Source organism: Cyanistes caeruleus, chromosome 36 (genome assembly GCF_971803275.1).
Source record: "Cyanistes caeruleus chromosome 36, bCyaCae1.hap1.1, whole genome shotgun sequence".
Lineage (NCBI taxonomy): Eukaryota > Metazoa > Chordata > Aves > Passeriformes > Paridae > Cyanistes > Cyanistes caeruleus.
In genome coordinates, this window is record NC_141737.1 from 288,920 (window position 1) to 307,364 (window position 18,445).

Consider the following 18,445-nt stretch of genomic DNA (forward strand, 5'->3'; position numbering starts at 1 on the left):
CCCAAAATTCCCAAATCCCGAATTTTGGGCTCCCAAAATTCCCAAATTTTGGGACTCAAGGATGAATTTTGGGATCCCAAAATTCCCAAATCCCGAATTTTGGGACCCCAGGACCAATCCCAGCATTCCCAGCCTCCCCAAATCCTGGATTTTGGGCTCCCAGCCTCCCCAAATCCCGGGTTTTGTGCTCCCGGGGCCGTTTCCCGAGGGAATTCCGGGGTTTTTTGGGATCTCACTTTGCTTCCAGAGCAGCTCCAGCCCCAGGACGTTTTTGGGGGGCCGGAGTTTGGGGCTCCCCCCTCCCCCGCGCTGCTCCCGGCTCAGCTCCCGCTCCAGCTCCCGCTCCAGCGGCTCCAGGTGCTCCCGGCCGGCCCCTGGCGACGACAGTTCCCAAAAATCCCGCTGGGATCCCACAGAATTCCCAAAAATCCCCCTGGGATCCCGCAGAATTCCCAAAAATTCCCAAAAATCCCGCTGGGATCCCAAAAAATTCCCAAAAATCCCACTGGGATCCCAAAAAATTCCCAAAAATTCCCAAAAATCCCGCTGGGATCCCAAAAAATTCCCACAGAATTCCCAAAAATCCCGCTGGGATCCCAAAAAATTCCCAAAAATCCCACCCAAATCCCAAAAAATCCCACCCAAATCCCAAAAAATCCCACCCAAATCCCAAAAAATTCCCAAAAATCCCACCCAAATCCCACAGAATTCCCAAAAATCCCACTGGGATTCCACAGAATTCCCAAAAATCCCACTGGGATTCCACAGAATTCCCAAAAATCCCACCCAAATCCCGCAGAATTCCCAAAAATTCCCAAAAAATCCCGCTGGGATCCCACAGAATTCCCAAAAATTCCCAAAAATCCCACCCAAATCCCACAGAATTCCCAAAAATACCACTGGGATCCCACGGAATTCCCAAAAATTCCCAAAAATCCCACTGGGATCCCAAAAAATTCCCAAAAATCCCACCCAAATCCCGCAGAATTCCCAAAAATTCCCAAAAAATCCCGCTGGGATCCCACAGAATTCCCAAAAATCCCGCTGGGATCCCGCAGAATTCCCAAAAATCCCACCCAGATCCCAAAAAATCCCACCCAAATCCCACAGAATTCCCAAAAATCCCACTGGAATCCCAAAAAATTCCCAAAATCCCGTTGGGATCCCACAGAATTCCCACAAAATTCCCCCAAATCCCACCCAAATCCCAAAAAATTCCCAAAAATCCCCCTGGGATCCCAAAAATTCCCACGGAATTCCCAAAAATCCCAATCCGAGCACGGAATTCCCCAAAATCCCACCCAAATCCCCCCGGAATTCCCAAAATTCCCCCAAAATCCTTCCCCAAAACGCAGATTTTTGTGGGAATTTCGGGATTTTTTTGGGAATTTTTGCTGGAATTTTGGGATTTTTTTGGGAATTTTTACTGGAATTTTAAGATTTTTTTTATGGGAATTTTGGGATTTTTTGGGAATTTTTTTGGGAATTTTTGCGGGAATTTTGCCATTTTTATGAGATTTTTTCGGGGAATTTTGGGATTTTTTTGGGGATTTTTTTGGGAATTCCGGGATTTTCCCCCCCAGGCATTTTTGGGGTGAATCCCTGAGGTTTTGGGGTCTCACCTGGGGACTCCAGGATGTCAATTTTTGTGGGAATTTTGGGATTTTTGGGGGAATTTTGGGATTTTTTTGCAGAAATTTTGCCATTTTTTTGGGAATTTTGGGATTTTTTTGGGGATTTTTTGGGGAATTCCGGGAATTTGGACCCCAGGGATTTTTGGGGTGAATCCCTGAGGTTTTGGGGTCTCACCTGGGGGCGCCAGGACGTAGAAGTAGGGGGTGAAGCCGTGCAGGTGCACGCAGACGCTCAGCCCCTCCCCCGTCACCCCGAACATCCGCAGGATGGGGGAGGGGCGGGGCCAGCCCGGGAAGCCGGGGGGGGGAATTCCTGGGAAAAACCAAAATTCGGGAATTGGGGGGGGCTGGGGGGGATTGGGGGGGATTTGGGGGGATTGGGGGGGATTTGGGGGGGATTGGGGGGCATTGGGGGGGATTGGGGGGGATTTGGGGGGGATTGGGGGGGATTTGGGAGGGATTTGGGGGGGATTGGGGGGGATTGGGGGGGATTTGGGGAGGATTTGGGGGGATTGGGGGGATTTGGGAGGGATTTGGGGGGGATTTGGGGGGATTTGGGGGGATTTGGGGGGATTTGGGGGGGATTTGGGGGGGATTGGGGGGCATTGGGGGGGATTTGGGGGCATTGGGGGGGATTTGGGGGCATTGTGGGGGATTTGGGGGGATTGGGGGGGATTGGGGGGGGATTTGGGGGGGATTTGGGGGGGACTGGGGGGGATTTGGGGGGATTTGGGGGGCATTGGGGGGGATTTGGGGGGGATTGGGGGGGATTTGGGGGGGGATTTGGGGGGGATTGGGGGGGATTGGGGGGGATTTGGGGGGGCTGGGGGGGATTTGGGGGGGCTGGGGGGGATTTGGGGGGGATTTGGGGGGGATTGGGGGGATTTGGGGGGGATTTGGGGGGATTGGGGGGGATTGGGGGGGATTTGGGGGGGATTGGGGGGGATTGGGGGGGATTGGGGGGGATTTGGGGGGGATTTGGGGGGGATTGGGGGGGATTTGGGGGGGGCTGGGGGGGATTGGGGGGGATTTGGGGGGGATTTGGGGGGCTGGGGGGGGATTTGGGGGGATTTGGGGGGGATTTGGGGGGATTGGGGGGGATTTGAGGGATTTTGGGGGGGTTTTGGCAAAATTAGAGGGAATTTGGGGGGATTTTGAAGGGGTTTTGGGGGGATTTGGGGAAATTTTGGGGAGATTTTGGGAAAATTGGAGAAATTTGGGAAAATTTGAGGGAATTTGGGGGGATTTTGAGGGATTTGGGGGGATTTGAGGGATTTTGGGGGATTTTGGGGGGATTTTGGGGGAATTTTGGGAAAATTTGAGGGAATTCAGGGGAATTTTGGAGGAATTTGGGAAAATTTGGGGGAATTTGGGAAAATTGGAGGGGATTTGGGTGGATTTGAGGGATTTTGGGGGGATTTGGGGGGGATTTGGGGAAATTTGGGTGGATTTGGGGGGATTTTGGAGGGGTTTGGGGGGAAATTTTAGGGAATTTGGGGGGCTTTGAGGGATTTGGGGTTTCCCCGAGGGATTTTGGGGGTCCCAGGAGGGATTTGGGGGTCCCAGGGTGGATTTTGGGGTTCCCAGGGTGGATTTTGGGGTCCCAGGGTGGATTTTGGGGGGATTTTGGGGTCCCAGGGTGGATTTTTGGGGGTCCCAGGAGGGATTTTGGGGGGATTTTGGGGTCCCAGGAGGGATTTTGGGGGTCCCAGGAGGGATTTTGGGGGGATTTTGGGGGTCCCAGGGTGGATTTTTGGGGGTCCCAGGGTGGATTTTGGGGGTCCCAGGGTGGATTTTGGGGATCCCAGGGTGGATTTTGGGGGTCCCAGGGTGGATTTTGGGGGTCCCAGGGTGGATTTTGGGGGGATTTTGGGGTCCCAGGGTGGATTTTTGGGGTCCCAGGGTGGATTTTGGGGGTCCCAGGGTGGATTTTGGAGGTCCCAGGGTGGATTTTGGGGTTCCCAGGGTGGATTTTGGGGGTCCCAGGAGGGATTTTGGGTGGATTTTGGGGGTCCCAGGGTGGATTTTGGGGGTCCCAGGGTGGATTTTGGGGTCCCAGGGTGGATTTTGGGGGTCCCAGGAGGGATTTTGGGATCCCAGGGTGGATTTTGGGGGGATTTTGGGGGTCCCAGGGTGGATTTTGGGGGGATTTTGGGGGTCCCAGGGTGGATTTTGGGTGGATTTTGGGGGTCCCAGGGTGGATTTTGGGGGGGATTTTTGGTGTTTTTCGGGTCCGTTGGATGTGAGGGGATTTGGGCTTTCCCCAGGGGGGTTTTTGGGGTGGATTTGGGGGATTTTGGGGCTCCTCACCCACGTAGTGGTCGATGTCCATCTGCAGGAAGGTGAGAGTTTCGGGGGGCTGCGGGGGAGGGGCGGGGCGGCGCCACTTGGGGGGCACCTCCCCCACAAAGAGGGACCCTGGGGGGGGGGAAAAGAGCCAAAATCAGCCCAAAATCACCCAAAAACAGGCAGGAAATGTCCAAAAACCAGCCCAAAACAGCAAAAAACACCCCAAAACCACCCAAAACAAACTGAAAATGTCTAAAAAACACCCGAAATCAGGAAAAAAACACCCAAAATCAGCAAAAAACACCCAAAAAACACCCAAAAACACCCCAAAACAGGCAGGAAATGTCTAAAAACCAGCCCAAAACAGCAAAAAACACCCCAAAATCCCCCAAAACAAACTGAAAATGTCTAAAAAACACCCGAAATCAGGAAAAAAAACACCCAAAAACACCCAAAAACACCCAAAAAACAGGCAGGAAATGTCTAAAAACCGCCCCAAAACAGCAAAAAACACCCCAAAATCCCCCAAAACAAACTGAAAATGTCTAAAAAACACCTGAAATCAGGAAAAAAACACCCAAAAACCACCCAAAACAAACTGAAAATGTCTAAAAAACCCCAGAAATCAGGAAAAAAACACCCAAAATCAGCAAAAAAACACTCAAAAACCACCCAAAACAGGCAGAAAATGTCAAAAGAACACCCAAAATCAGCAAAAAACACCTAAAAACACCCAAAAACCACCCAAAACAGGCAGAAAATGTCCAAAAACCAGCCCAAAACAGCAAAAAACACCCCAAAATCCCCCAAAACAAACTGAAAACGTCTAAAAACATCCCAAAATCAGCAAAAAACACCCAAAAACCACCCAAAATCACCCCAAAACAGCCCCAAAATCACCTCAAATAACCCAAATAAATTAAATAACACCCAAATAATCCCAAATGACCCAAAATCACCCCGAAACAACCCCAAAACAGCCCCAAATTCACCTCAAATAACCCAAATAATATAAATAACACCCAAAATGACCCAAAATCACCTGAAATTACCCCAAAACAGCCCCAAATTCACCTGAAAGAACCCAAATAAATCAATTAACACCCAAATAACCCCAAAAACAAACCTAAAACAACCCCAAATCACCCCAAAATCACCCCAAAATCACCCCAAAACAGCCCCAAATTCACCTCAAATAACCCAAATAAATTAAATAACACCCAAATAACCCCAAAATGACCCAAAATCACCCCGAAACAACCCCAAAACAGCCCCAGAAACACCTCAAATAACCCAAATAACACCCAAATAACCCCAAAAACAAACCTAAAACAACCCAAAATCACCCCAAAACAGCCCAAAATCACCTCAAATAACCCAAATAAATTAAATAACACCCAAATGACCCAAAATCACCCCAAAATCACCTGAAATAACGCAAATAAATCAATTAACACCCAAAATGACCCAAAATCACCCCAAAATCACCTCCACTCACCCCAAAACAGCCCCAAATTCACCTGAAATAACCCAAATAAATTAAATAACACCCCAAATGACCCCAAAAAAACCCCAAAATCACCCCAAAATCACCCCAAAATCACCCCAAAATCACCTGAAATCACCCCGAAACAGCCCCAAAACACCTCAAATAACCCAAATAAATTAATTAACACCCCAAATGACCCAAAATCACCCCAAAATCACCCCAAAATCACCCCAAAACAGCCCCAAATTCACCTCAAATAACCCAAATAAATTAAATAATAACCAAAATGACCCAAAATCACCCCAAAACAACCCCAAATCCCCCCAAAATCACCTGAAATAACCCAAATAAATTAAAGAACACCCCAAATGACCCAAAATCACCTCAACTCACCCCAAAAACACCTCAAATAACCCAAATAACACCAAAATAACCCCAAATCCCCCCAAAATCAACCCAAAACAGCCCCAAAATCACCTCAAATAACCCAAATAAATTAACACCCCAAATGACCCAAAATCACCCCAAAATCACCCCAAAATCACCTCCACTCACCCCAAAACAGCCCCAAAAACACCTCAAATAACCCAAATAAATTAAATAACACCCAAATAACCCCAAAAAAGCCCCAAAATCACCCCAAAATCACCCCAAAATCACCCCAAAATCACCTCCACTCACCCCAAAACAGCCCCAAAATCACCTGAAATAACCCAAATAAATTAAATAACACCCAAAATGACCCAAAATCACCTCAACTCACCCCAAAACAGCCCCAAAAACACCTCAAATAACCCAAATAAATTAAAGAACACCCAAAATAACCCCAAAATCACCCCAAAATCACCTGAAATCCCCCCAAAACAGCCCCAAATTCACCTGAAATAACCCAAATAAATTAAATAATACCCAAAATGACCCAAAATCACCTCAAAACAGCCCCAAATCCCCCCAAATTCACCTCAAATAACCCAAATAAATTAAATAACACCCCAAATGACCCCAAAAAAACCCCAAAATCACCCCAAAATCACCTGAAATCCCCCCAAAACAGCCCCAAATTCACCTCAAATGAACCAAATAAATTAAAGAACACCACAAATGACCCAAAATCACCTCAACTCACCCCAAAAACACCTCAAATAACCCAAATAAATTAAATAACACCCAAAATGACCCAAAATCACCCCAAAATCACCTGAAATCCCCCCAAAACAGCCCCAAATTCACCTGAAATAACCCAAATAAATTAATTAACACCCAAATGACCCAAAATCACCCCAAAACAACCCCAAAAACACCTCAAATAACCCAAATAGATTAAATAACACCCAAAATCATCCAAAATCACCCCAAAACAACCCCAAATCCCCCCAAAATCACCCCAAAACAGCCCCAAAATCACCCCAAAACAGCCCCAAATTCACCTCAGATAACCCAAATAAATTAAATAACACCCAAATGACCCAAAATCACCCCAAAATCACCTGAAATAACCCAAATAAATTAAATAACACCCAAATGACCCAAAATCACCTCAACTCACCCCAAAAACACCTCAAATAACCCAAATAACACCAAAATAACCCCAAATCCACCCAAAATCACCCCAAAACAGCCCCAAAATCACCTCAAATAACCCAAATAAATTAAATAACACCCAAAATGACCCCAAATGACCCAAAATCACCCCAAAACAGCCCCAAATCCCCCCAAAATCACCTCAAATAACCCAAATAAATTAAATAACACCCAAATGACCCCAAAAAAACCCCAAAATCACCCCAAAATCACCCCAAAATCACCTGAAATTACCCCAAAACAGCCCCAAATTCACCTCAGATAACCCAAATAAATTAAATAACACCCAAATGACCCCAAATGACCCAAAATCACCCCAAAATCACCTGAAATCCCCCCAAAACAGCCCCAAAATCACCTCAAATAACCCAAATAAATTAAATAACACCCAAATAACCCCAAATGACCCAAAATCACCCCAAAACAGCCTCAAAATCACCCCAAAACAGCCCCAAATTCACCTCAAATAACCCAAATAAATTAATTAACACCCAAATAACCCCAAAAAAACCCCAAAATCACCCCAAAGTCACCCCAAAATCACCTCCACTCACCCCAAAACACCCGCAAAAACACCTCAAATAACCCAAATAAATTAAATAACACCCAAATGACCCAAAATGACCCAAAATCACCCCGAAACAGCCCCAAAAACACCTCAAATAACCCAAATAGATTAAATAACACCCAAAATCATCCAAAATCACCCCAAAACAACCCCAAATCCCCCCAAAATCACCCCAAAACAGCCCCAAAATCACCTGAAATAACCCAAATAAATTAAATAACACCCAAATAACCCAAAATCACCCCAAAATCACCTGAAATAACCCAAATAAATCAATTAACACCCAAAATGACCCAAAATCACCCCAAAATCACCTGAAATAACCCAAATAAATTAATTAACACCCAAAATCACCCCAAAATGACCCAAAATCACCTCCACTCACCCCAAAACAGCCCCAAATTCACCTCAAATAACCCAAATAAATTAATTAACACCCAAATAACCCCAAAATGACCCAAAATCACCCCGAAACAACCCCAAAACAGCCCCAAATTCACCTGAAATAACCCAAATAAATTAAATAACACCCAAATGACCCAAAACAACCCCAAATCCCCCCAAAATCACCTGAAATAACCCAAATAAATCAATTAACCCCCCAATGACCCCAAATCCCGGGAATTTTCCCCAGTCTCACCGCTGGGCTGGCTCTGGGGGTCCGGGGGGGGCCCCTCGGCCGTTTCCAGCTCCTCCTCCAGCTCCTCCAGTTCTCCCAGTTGGGCCAATTCCTCCTCAAACTGGGACGGGGCTTTGGGACCCCCCCGGAATTTTTTGGGACCCCCGGGGGGACCCCCGGGAGCTCCCGGGCGCTTCGGAGCTTCCATGGGACTGGAATTAGAAAAATAAATTAATTTGGGGATTTTTTTTTTTTTTTGGGGGGGGGGGGGGTTTTGAGGAGTCTCAAATGGCAAAAAAAAAACCCAGATTTTTCCTGGAAATTCCGTAATTTTCCAAAGGAATTCCTTAAATCCCACCCAAAATTCCCTCAGAGAGCCCCAAATCCCCTCAGAGAGCCCCAAAATCCACTCAGAGCCCCAAAATCCACTCGGAGACCCCAAAATCCCCTCAGAGAGCCCCAAAATCACCTCAGAGAGCCCCAAATTCCCCTCAAAGAGCCCCAAAATCCACTCGGAGACCCCAAAATCCACTCAGAGCCCCAAAATCCACTCGGAGACCCCAAAATCCCCTCAGAGCCCCAAAATCACCTCAGAGAGCCTCAAATCCCCTCAGAGAGCCCCAAATCCCCTCAGAGAGCCCCAAAATCTCCTCAGAAACCCCACAATCGCCTCGGAGAGCCCCAAATCCCCTCAGAAACCACAAAATCCCCTCAGAGAGCCCCAAAATCCCCTCGGAGAGCCCCAAATTCCCCTCAGAGAGCCCCGAAATCCCCTCAGAGCCGCCCCCCCCTCCCCTCACGATTCCCGCGCCGCTTCCGCCTCCCTCATTTTCCCCCAAATCCCCCCAAAAACTGCGCGGGGACCCCCCGAGATCCCGCTAAAGCTCCCAAAGATCCCAGGAAACCCCGAAATTCCAAAGAAAAACCCCAAATTCCCCAAATTTCCCCTCAGGAAGGGTCCGACCGCCCTCACCTCGCTGAGGATCTCCCGCCAATGGCGGACCCGCCCCGGCAGTGCGCTCCGATTGGTTGATTTTGACCCACGTGACGCGACGCTGACGTACTACGCAAACCTAAACCCGCCAAACGGGAGCCGCCATATTGAAAAGGGAAGAGCGGCAGCTCATGGGCGCCGCCATCTTGGTGGAACCGTAAGTCTCTCCGCAAGGGCGCCGCCATATTGAGAGTGGCGCGAACCGGAAGTTCCCCATGGGCGCCGCCATATTGAGAAGGGCCTCAATCCCACCCTAAATTTGGGATAAAATCCCAGAATATCCCAAATTTCCCAAAACTCCGGGATTTTCTTCCCAAAACAACAAAGCAAGAGACTTTATTTTTTTTTTTAATTAATCGAATTTTTATTGGCAGGAATTTCCCCTCTCCGCCCTCCCCACACCGAATTCCGGGTGGCGTCAACCTGGAAATAAAATTAAATTATTAAAAAAGGGTTAATTCCACCCAAAAATTCCCCCAAAAAATTCCCAAATTCGACGTTTGGGGCCCCCTCAGACCCTCCCCGAGTGGGGGAGGGGCACAGGAATCCTTCAGGGGGGGTCAGAGCCCAGTGCTGCCATCACGGGGGGCCCCAAACCCCAAAATTCCCATTTTTTACCCTCAAAAATAAATCCTCTAAAAATCCCTTTTTTCCCCAAAAAAACCCTTGATTTTTCCCCAAAAATCTCCATTAAAAATCCCATTTTTTTTCTACAAAATCCCAAAAAAATCCCATTTTTCCCCCTAAAAAATCCCATTTTTTCCCCAAAAAATCCCCAAAAAATCCCATTTTTCCCCTAAAAAAATCCCGATTTTTCCCCAAAAAATCCCATTTTTCCCCCAAAAAATCCCGATTTTTCCCCAAAAAATCCCATTTTTTCCCCAAAAAAATCCCAATTTTTCCCCCAAAAATCCCCTAAAAATCCCACTTTTTCCCCTAAAAATCCATTAAAAATCCCATTTTTTCCCCCAAAAAATCCCCTAAAAATCCCATTTTTCCCCTAAAAATCCCCTAAAAATCCCATTTTTCCCCTAAAAATCCCCTAAAAATCCCATTTTTTCCCCTAAAAAATCCATTAAAAATCCCATTTTTCCCCAAAAAATCCCCTAAAAATCCCATTTTTTCCCCTAAAAAATCCCCTAAAAAATCCTCTAAAAATCCCATTTTTTCCCCCTAAAAATCCCATTTTTTCCTAAAAAAATCCCCAAGAAATCCCATTTTTTCCCAAAAAAATCCCAAAAAAATCCCCTAATAATCCCATTTTTCCCCCAAAAATTCCCATTTTTTTCCCAATGCTCACCAAAGCCCGGGAATTCCCGTTTTTCCCGCGGAAGGCTCAATCCTCCTCCTCATCCTCGCCGCCTCCCGCCCCTCCCTGGCCCTTCTTGGCGTTTTTCCTCTCCCAAAAATCCCCTAAAAATCCCAATTTTTCACCCCAAAAATCCCCTAAAAATCCATTAAAAATCCCATTTTTTCCCCAAAAAATCCCCTAAAAAATCCATTAAAAATCCCATTTTTTTCCCTAAAAATCCCATTTTTTTCCCCTAAAAATCCCCTAAAAATCCCATTTTTTCCCCAAAAAATCCTCTAAAAATCCCATTTTTTTTCCAAAAAATCGCATTTTTCCCCGAAAAAAATCCCCTAAAAATCCCATTTTTTCTACTAAAAAATCCCTTAAAAATCCCATTTTTCCCCCAAAAAATCCTATTTTTTCCCTTAAAAAAATCCCATTTTTTCCCCAAAAAAATCCATTAAAAATCCCATTTTTTTCCCCTAAAAATCCCATTTTTTCCCAAAAAAATCCCAAAAAAATCCACTAAAAATCCCATTTTTCCCCCAAAAAATCCCATTTTTTTCACTAAAAAATCCCCAAAAAATCCCATTTTTCCCCAAAAAATCCCCAAAAAATCCCACTTTTTCCCCCAAAAATTCCCATTTTTTTCCCAATCCTCACCAAAGCCCGGAAATTCCCGTTTTTCCCGCGGAAGGCTCAATCCTCCTCCTCATCCTCGCCGCCTCCCGCCCCTCCCTGGCCCTTCTTGGCGTTTTTCCTCTCCCAAAAATCCCATTAAAATCCCAATTTTTCACCCCAAAAATCCCCTAAAAATCCATTAAAAATCCCATTTTTTCCCCTAAAAAATCCCCTAAAAATCCCATTAAAAATCCCATTTTTCCCCTAAAAACCCCCTAAAAATCCCATTTTTCCCCCAAAAAAATCCATTAAAAATCACTTTTCCCTAAAAAAATCGCCTAAAAATCCCATTTTTCCCCCAAAAATCCCTTTTTTTTCCCCTTAAAAAAATCCCATTTTTCCCCCAAAAAATCCCCTAAAAATCCCATTTTTTCCCCAAAAAATCCCCTAAAAAATCCCACTTTTTCCCCTAAAAAATCCCCTAAAAATCCCATTTTTCCCCCAAAAAATCCCCTAAAAAATCCATTAAAAATCCCTTTTTTTTCTCTAAAAAATCCCCTAAAAATCCCATTTTTTCCCCTAAAAATCCCATTTTTTCCCCTAAAAAATCCCCTGAAAAATCCATTAAAAATCCCATTTTTCCCCAAAAAATCCCCTAAAAATCCCATTTTTTTCCCCCAAAAAACCCATTTTTTCCCCAAAAAATCCCCTAAAAAATCCATTAAAAATCCCATTTTTTTCCCTAAAAATCCCATTTTTTTCCCCTAAAAATCCCATTTTTCCCCCCAAAAAATCTCCTAAAAATCCCATTTTTTCCCCAAAAAATGCCCTAAAAATCCCATTTTTTCCCCTAAAAAGTCTCCTAAAAAATCCATTAAAAATCCCATTTTTTCCCCCAAAAATCCCCTAAAAACCCCATTTTTCCCCCCAAAAATCCCATTTTTTTTCCCCAAAACCCCAAATTTTCCCCCCAATCCTCACCAAACCCAGGAATTCCAGTTTTTCCCGCGGAAGGCTCAATCCTCCTCCTCATCCTCGCCGCCTCCCGCCCCTCCCTGGCCCTTCTTGGCGTTCTTGCGCTTGACGCGGCCGGGCCGGCCGCCGCCGTAGGGCGAGCGCAGCGAGAAGTCGATGTGCTTCTGCGAGTCCAGGCGCACGATGAACGACGGGATGTTCACCACCTGCTTCCGCACCCTGAATCCCAAAAAACACGGAGTCTGTATCCCAAAACTGGGAATTTTCATGGGAAAAATGGGGTTTTTTTAGGGGATTTTTTGGGGATTTTTTGGGGGAAAAATGGGATTTTTTAGGGGATTTTTTGGGGGAAAAATGGGATTTTTTGGGGGAAAAATGGGATTTTTATGGGATTTTTTGGGAGGGAAAAATGGGATTTTTTGGGGATTTTTTTGGGGAATAATGGGATTTTTTAGGAGATTTTTTGGGGGAAAAATGGGATTTTTATGGGATTTTTTGAGGGAAAAAATGGGATTTTTAGGGGATTTTTGGGGGGAAAAATGGGATTTTTAGGGGATTTTTTGGGGGAAAAATGGGATTTTTAGGGGATTTTTTGGGAGAAAAATGGGATTTTTAGGGGATTTTTTAGGGGGGAAAAATGGGATTTTTAGGGGATTTTTTGGGGGAAAAAATGGGATTTTTAGGGGATTTTTTGGGGAAAAATGGGATTTTTAGGGGGAAAAATGGGATTTTTAGGGGTTATTTTGGGGGAAAAATGGGATTTTTTTGGGGAAAAAATGGGATTTTTAGGGGATTTTTTGGGGAAAAAATGGGATTTTTAGGGAATTTTTTGGGGGAAAAATTGGGATTTTTACGGAATTTTTTTGGGAAATACATGGGATTTTTAGGGGATTTTTTAGGAAAAAATGGGGTTTTTTAAAGGGAAAAAATAGAATTTTTTAGGGGAAAAATGGGATTTTTTGAGGATTTTTTAGAAAAAAAATGGGATTTTTAATGGCTTTTTTGGGGAAAAATAGGGGTTTTTTTTGGGGAAAAATGGGATTTTTTGGGGATTTTTTGGGGGAAAAATGGGATTTTTAGGGGATATTTTGGGGGAATAATTGGGATTTTTTGGGGGAAAAATGGGATCTTTTTAATGGAAAAAATACGATTTTTTAGGGGAAAAAATGGGATTTTTAGGGGATTTTTTAGGGGATTTTTTAGGGGGGGAAAATGGGATTTTTTGGGGGGAAAATGGGATTTTTAGGGGATTTTTTGGGGATTTAAGTCAGGAATTTCGGGAAAAACATCCCAGAAACCATCTGAAATATGTGGAAAATCCCAAATTTGGGGAAAAAACCCCAAAATTTGGGAAAAAACACCAAAATTTGGGACAAACTTTACCTGAAAATTGCTGCGAAAATCCTTGGAAAAACGATAAAAAATTCCGCAAAAACCCAAAATTTGGGATTTAACCCCGGAATTCTGGGATGAACATCCCAGAAACCATCTGAAATATGGAGAAAACCCCAAAATTTGGGAAGAAACACCAAAACTTGGAACAAAATCCCAAAAATTTTGGACAAACTTGACCTGAAAATTGCTGCGAAAATCACTGGAAAAACGATAAAAAATTCCGGAAAAAACCCAAAATTTGGGATTTAACCCCAGAATTTTGGGATGAACATCCCAGAAACCATCCCAAAAACATGGAAAACCCCAAAATTTGGGGAAAAAACACCAAAAATTTTGGACAAACTTTACCTGAAAATTGCTGCAAAAATCGCTGGAAAAACGATAAAAAATTCCGGAAAAAACCCAAAATTTGGGATTTCACCCCGGAATTTTTTTCTGCACCCCAAAACCATCCCAAAAAAACCCCTGGAATTCCCTGGGAATTTTTACCTGGACCTGAGCCCTGCTTTAGGCCCCCTCTTCGCAAGGTGTACGGCAGAGCCGCAGTGAAGCCTTGCCGAGAGCCGGCGTGGAAATTTTGGGAATTCTCACCCAAAATTTGGGAATTCTCACCCAAAATTTGGGATTTAACCCCGGAATTTTGGGATGAACATCCCAGAAACCAGCCCAGAAACGTGGAAAACCCAAAAATTTGGGAAGAAACACCAGAATTTGGGACAAAAATCCCAAAAATTTTGGACAAACTTTACCTGAAAATTGTTGTGAAAATCCCTGGAAAAATAATAAAAAATTCCGGAAAAAACCCAAAATTTGGGATTTAACCCCAGAATTTTGGGATGAAGATCCCAGAAACCATCTGAAATATGTGGAAAACCCCAAAATTTGGGAAAAAACACCAAAATTTGGGACAAAACACCAAAAATTTTGGACAAACTTCACCTGAAAATTGCTGCGAAAATCCTTGAAAAATGATAAAAAATTCCGGAAAAAACCCAAAATTTGGGATTTCACCCTGGAATATTTTTCTGCACCCCAAAACCATCCCAAAAACCCCAAAAACCCCGGAATTTCCAAGTTTTACCTGGACCTGAGCCCTGCTTTAGGCCCCCTCTTCGCAAGGTGTACGGCAGAGCCGCAGTGAAGCCTTGCCGAGAGCCGGCGTGGAAATTTTGGGAATTTGCGGCGGGAATTGCGGGAATTTCGGGAATTCCGGGGCGGGCACGCACCGGATGTGGCGCTGGCGGATCAGCACTCGGGCGTGGTGGATGGATTTGGCCAGCCCCAGTTTGAACACCTGGGTTTGCAGGCGGCGCTCCAGGAAATCCTCGATTTTCAGCCCCAAAATGTAATCCAGCTTCATCTTGCCCTCGTCCAGCACGCCGATGCGCACCAGGCGGCGCAGGAGGGCGTTCCCTGGGGGAAACAACGGGGGGAAATGGGGTTATTATAGGGGAAAATGGGGGGAAATGGGGTTATTCTGGGGGAAAATGGGGTTATTCATGGGGAAAATGGGGAAAAAAATGGGATTATTCATGGGGAAAAACAGCAGGAAAAATGGGGTTATTCCGGGGGAAAAATGGGATTATTCATGGGGGAAAATGGGATTATTCATGGGGAAAAACAGCTGGGAAAATGGGGAAAAAAATGGGATTATTCCAGGGGAAAACAGCTGGAAAAATCAGGTTATTCATGGGGAAAAACAGCAGGAAAAATGGGATTATTCATGGGGAAAACAATGGGAAAATGGGGTTATTCTGGGGGGAAATGGGGTTATTCTGGGGGAAAACAGCAAGAAAAATGGGGTTATTCATGGAGAAAAACAGCTGGAAAAATGGGGTTATTCCAGGGGAAAAACACCTGGAAAAATAGGGTTATTATAGGGAAAAACAGCTGGAAAAACGGGGTTATTCATGGGGGAAAACAGCTGGAAAAATGGGATTATTCATGGGGAAAATGGGGGAAAAAATGGGATTATTCATGGGGAAAAACAATGGGGAAATGGGGTTATTCTGGGGGAAAAATGGGGAAAAAAATGGGATTATTCATGGGGAAAAACAATGGGGAAATGGGGTTATTCTGGGGGAAAAATGGGGAAAAAAATGGGATTATTCATGGGGAAAAACAGCTGGAAAAATCAGGTTATTCATGGGGAAAACAGCAGGAAAAATGGGATTATTCATGGGGAAAAATGGGGAAAAAATGGGATTATTCATGGGGAAAAATAGCAGGAAAAATGGGATTATTCATGGGGAAAATGGGGAAAAAAATGGGATTATTCATGGGGAAAAACACCTGGAAATATGGGGTTATTCCAGGGGAAAAATGGGATTATTCATGGGGAAAACAGCTGGGAAAATGGGGAAAAAAATGGGATTATTCCAGGGAAAAATGAGGAAAAAATGGGGTTATTACAGGGAAAAACGGGAAAAAAATGGGGTTTTTATCCCAGAAAATATGGGGAGGAAATGGGGTTCTATTGTGGGAAAAATGGGGGGAAAAATGAAATTATTCCAGGGAAAAATGGGGGAAAATTGGGGAAAATTGGGTAAAAATTGGGGAAAATTCTGGAATGAAAAGGAAGGAGAAAAAAGGTAAAAAAATACCAAAAAATAAGGAAAAAGGGAAAAAAAATCTAAAAAAAATTTTAAAAAAATCTTTAAAAAATCCTAAAAAATTTTTAAAAAATCCTAAAAAATTCAAAAAAATTCAAAAGAAATTCCAAAATATTTTTTAAGAAACCCTAAAATTTTTTTTAAAAAACTCAAAAAAATAAAATAAAAAATTCTAAAGAATTTTAAAAAAACTCCTATAACATTCAAAAAAAATCCTAAAAAACTCAAAAAAAATCCTAAAAAATTAAAAAAAATTCTGAATATTTTTAAAAAATCCTAAAAAATTTAAAACAAAAATTCTTAAAAAATAAAATAAAAAAAATCCTAAAAAATTAAAAAAAACTCCTAAAAAATGAGAAAAAAAACCCTAAAAAATTAAAAAAAACTCCTAAAAAATTCAAAAAAAAACTCCTAAAAAATTCAAAAAAAATCCTAAAAAATTCAAAAAAAATCCTAAAAAATCCCCAAAAAATCGGGGAAAATTCCATGAAAATAAAGAGATGGAAAAGAAGGAATTTGATGGATAAAAAGCGGGATTTAGGGATGGAACTGACCCTCAAAGAGGCGCCTCGGGTCCTTCTCGTCCAGGGTGAGCAGCTCCCTCGCGGCCTTGCGGATCTTGGCCAGGGTAAACTTCACCCTCCACACTTCTCGCTTATTCCTCAGCCCATACTCCCCTAAAAACCGGCAATTCCGAACATTCCAAACTTTTCTCGGCTTCCAAAAATCTCTTTAAGCCCTAAAAATCTTTTTTTTTGCCCGTAAAAAAACTGGGTTTTTTTCCCCATAAATCGCATTTTCCGCACCCCCCACAATCTCAATTTTTCCTCTAAAAACTTCATTTTTTCTTCTCAAAATCCACTTTCTTCACCTCAAAATCCTCATTTTTCCCTCAAAATTCATTTTTTCCCTCCAAAATCCCAATTTCCCCCCTCATAATCATTTCTTTTTCCCCTCAATCCCTCATTTCCTTTCTCCCAAATCGCTCTTTTCCCCCCCATGATCCATTTTTCCCCCCCAAAATTCCGGTTTTTCCACCAAATCCTCTCGTTCCCCTTAAAATCCCTTTTTTTTCCCCTCAGAATTCCCAAAAAATTCCGGTTTTCCCCCTCATTTTACCGATCAGTTTTAACTCCTGGTCGAGCCGCGACTTCTCGAAGGGGCGCCTCGGGGTCACGTAGGTTTTGCGACACACCCAGCTCCGCGCCACCGGCATCGCGACTGCAGGAGGAGCATATCGCGATATCCCACCGGGAATTCCCAAAAAAATTCCCAAAATCCCCCCCAAAATTCCCGAAATTCCCCAAATCCGCGCGCCCCCTCAGAGCACGTGGCGCGCTCTGCGCATGCGCGGTCACCCCGCCCGCCAGGGGGCGCCAGCGCCGCGCTTGCGCCCTCAGAGCCCCGCGCAGGCCGCAAAGCCTCAACCCCGCCTAAAAGCGATTCCGCCGCTCCCGGTAAATCCCGGAGAGATGCCCCTGAGGAACGGGAAGGCTCCGGGAGCGGCTGCGGGGGAATTCCCGGTATCGGCGGCGAGCGCGGCCTCACCTCAGTTCAGCCGCGTTCGCCGGCACGGAAAGAAAGGCGCGGCCGCCAGCGTCTCCTTATATATCCCGGTGAAGAACGCCACGCCCGGTTTCTTTCCGCCAGCCAATCAGAAGGCGCGGCGGAGGCGGTGTCGACCAATGGGAGGGCGGGGCGGAGGAACCATAGAGAGGAGGAGAGGCCGCGGTGGGCGCCGCCATGTTAGCGGGAGGGCGGGGGGTGAGCGCGGGGTCCTCCAAGGGGGGAGCGCGGGGATTTTGGGGCGATTTCGGGCGATTTTGGGCGATTTTTGTGGATTTTGGGGCTCGCGCGCCTTTCCAGGGGCGTCTCCAGACGTCCCTGAGGGTTGGCTCCGTTTTCCCGTCGCTCGATATCCCAAAAATCCCCCCAAAACCGCCGCCCAAACCCGCCCGAAATTCCCTTAAAATCCCCGCGCGCCACCCGGACGTCCCCAAAAATTCCCCAAAATTCCCAAAAAATTCCCAAAAAAATCCCAAAAAACCCCAAAAATCCCACAAAACGCCCGTTCCTTCATCCCCCTGTTGCCATGACAACGGCGGAGAGCCCCCCCCGCCCCGCCCTTCTTGCTGTTGATTGACAGCCACTTCAGCCAATCAGTGCCGGCTCCTGCCTGGGCGGGACCATTCCCTCAGCTCGTCGCGGGGGGGGCCGGGGGGTAGGGGGGGGGTCGCCGTCGGTCGCGATCGGTCGCGACAGCGACGCCTCGACCGCCTCCGCACCCGGAGACCCCCCCGCGACCCCCCCCAACCTTTTGGTACCGCCCCCTCCCCTTTTTTCCACCCCCCCTCTTTGTATCCCCCCTCCCCTCCCC

At 45.1% G+C, this 18,445-nt stretch overlaps 2 protein-coding genes and 1 non-coding gene across 3 annotated transcripts in view; all 3 read right to left on the minus strand.

The window, feature by feature from the left end:
* POLD1 (DNA polymerase delta 1, catalytic subunit) overlaps nt 1-9,429 on the minus strand; it is a 49,418-nt gene extending 39,989 nt beyond the window's left edge. The window contains exons 1-5 of the mRNA XM_086871509.1: nt 9,154-9,429; nt 8,202-8,392; nt 3,945-4,052; nt 1,810-1,947; nt 237-374 (exon numbers count right to left, since the gene is read on the minus strand). Of these exons, the coding sequence (XP_086727635.1) occupies nt 237-374; nt 1,810-1,947; nt 3,945-4,052; nt 8,202-8,392; nt 9,154-9,359 (781 nt within the window). The 5' untranslated portion in view covers nt 9,360-9,429. The remainder of the gene's footprint in view (nt 1-236; nt 375-1,809; nt 1,948-3,944; nt 4,053-8,201; nt 8,393-9,153) is intronic.
* Nucleotides 9,430-9,509: 80 nt separating this feature from the next.
* On the minus strand, nt 9,510-17,727 carry RPS9 (ribosomal protein S9). Its single transcript, XM_086871508.1, has 6 exons — nt 17,617-17,727; nt 17,188-17,289; nt 16,623-16,745; nt 14,683-14,869; nt 12,068-12,280; nt 9,510-9,597 (listed from the first exon to the last, which is right to left on the minus strand). Exons 2-5 carry the CDS (start codon nt 17,282-17,284, stop codon nt 12,103-12,105), a joined length of 585 nt encoding a protein of 194 aa, XP_086727634.1. The 5' UTR covers nt 17,285-17,289; nt 17,617-17,727; the 3' UTR covers nt 9,510-9,597; nt 12,068-12,102.
* On the minus strand, nt 9,679-9,765 carry LOC111944071 (small nucleolar RNA SNORD88). Its single transcript, XR_002871155.1, has one exon. It is a non-coding gene; the product is annotated as a small nucleolar RNA SNORD88 (small nucleolar RNA).
* Nucleotides 17,728-18,445: the final 718 nt, after the last annotated feature.

Coding starts and splice junctions, on each gene's coding strand:
- RPS9 (XM_086871508.1), bottom strand. CDS start 17,284: ATGCCGGTGGCGCGGAGCTGGGTGTGTCGCAAAACCTACGTGACCCCG. Junction 16,746..17,187: donor CCAGGAGTTAAAACTGATCG/GTAAAATGAGGG, acceptor GCCGGTTTTTAG/GGGAGTATGGGCTGAGGAAT. Junction 12,281..14,682: donor ATCCGCCAGCGCCACATCCG/GTGCGTGCCCGC, acceptor TTTGGGATTCAG/GGTGCGGAAGCAGGTGGTGA.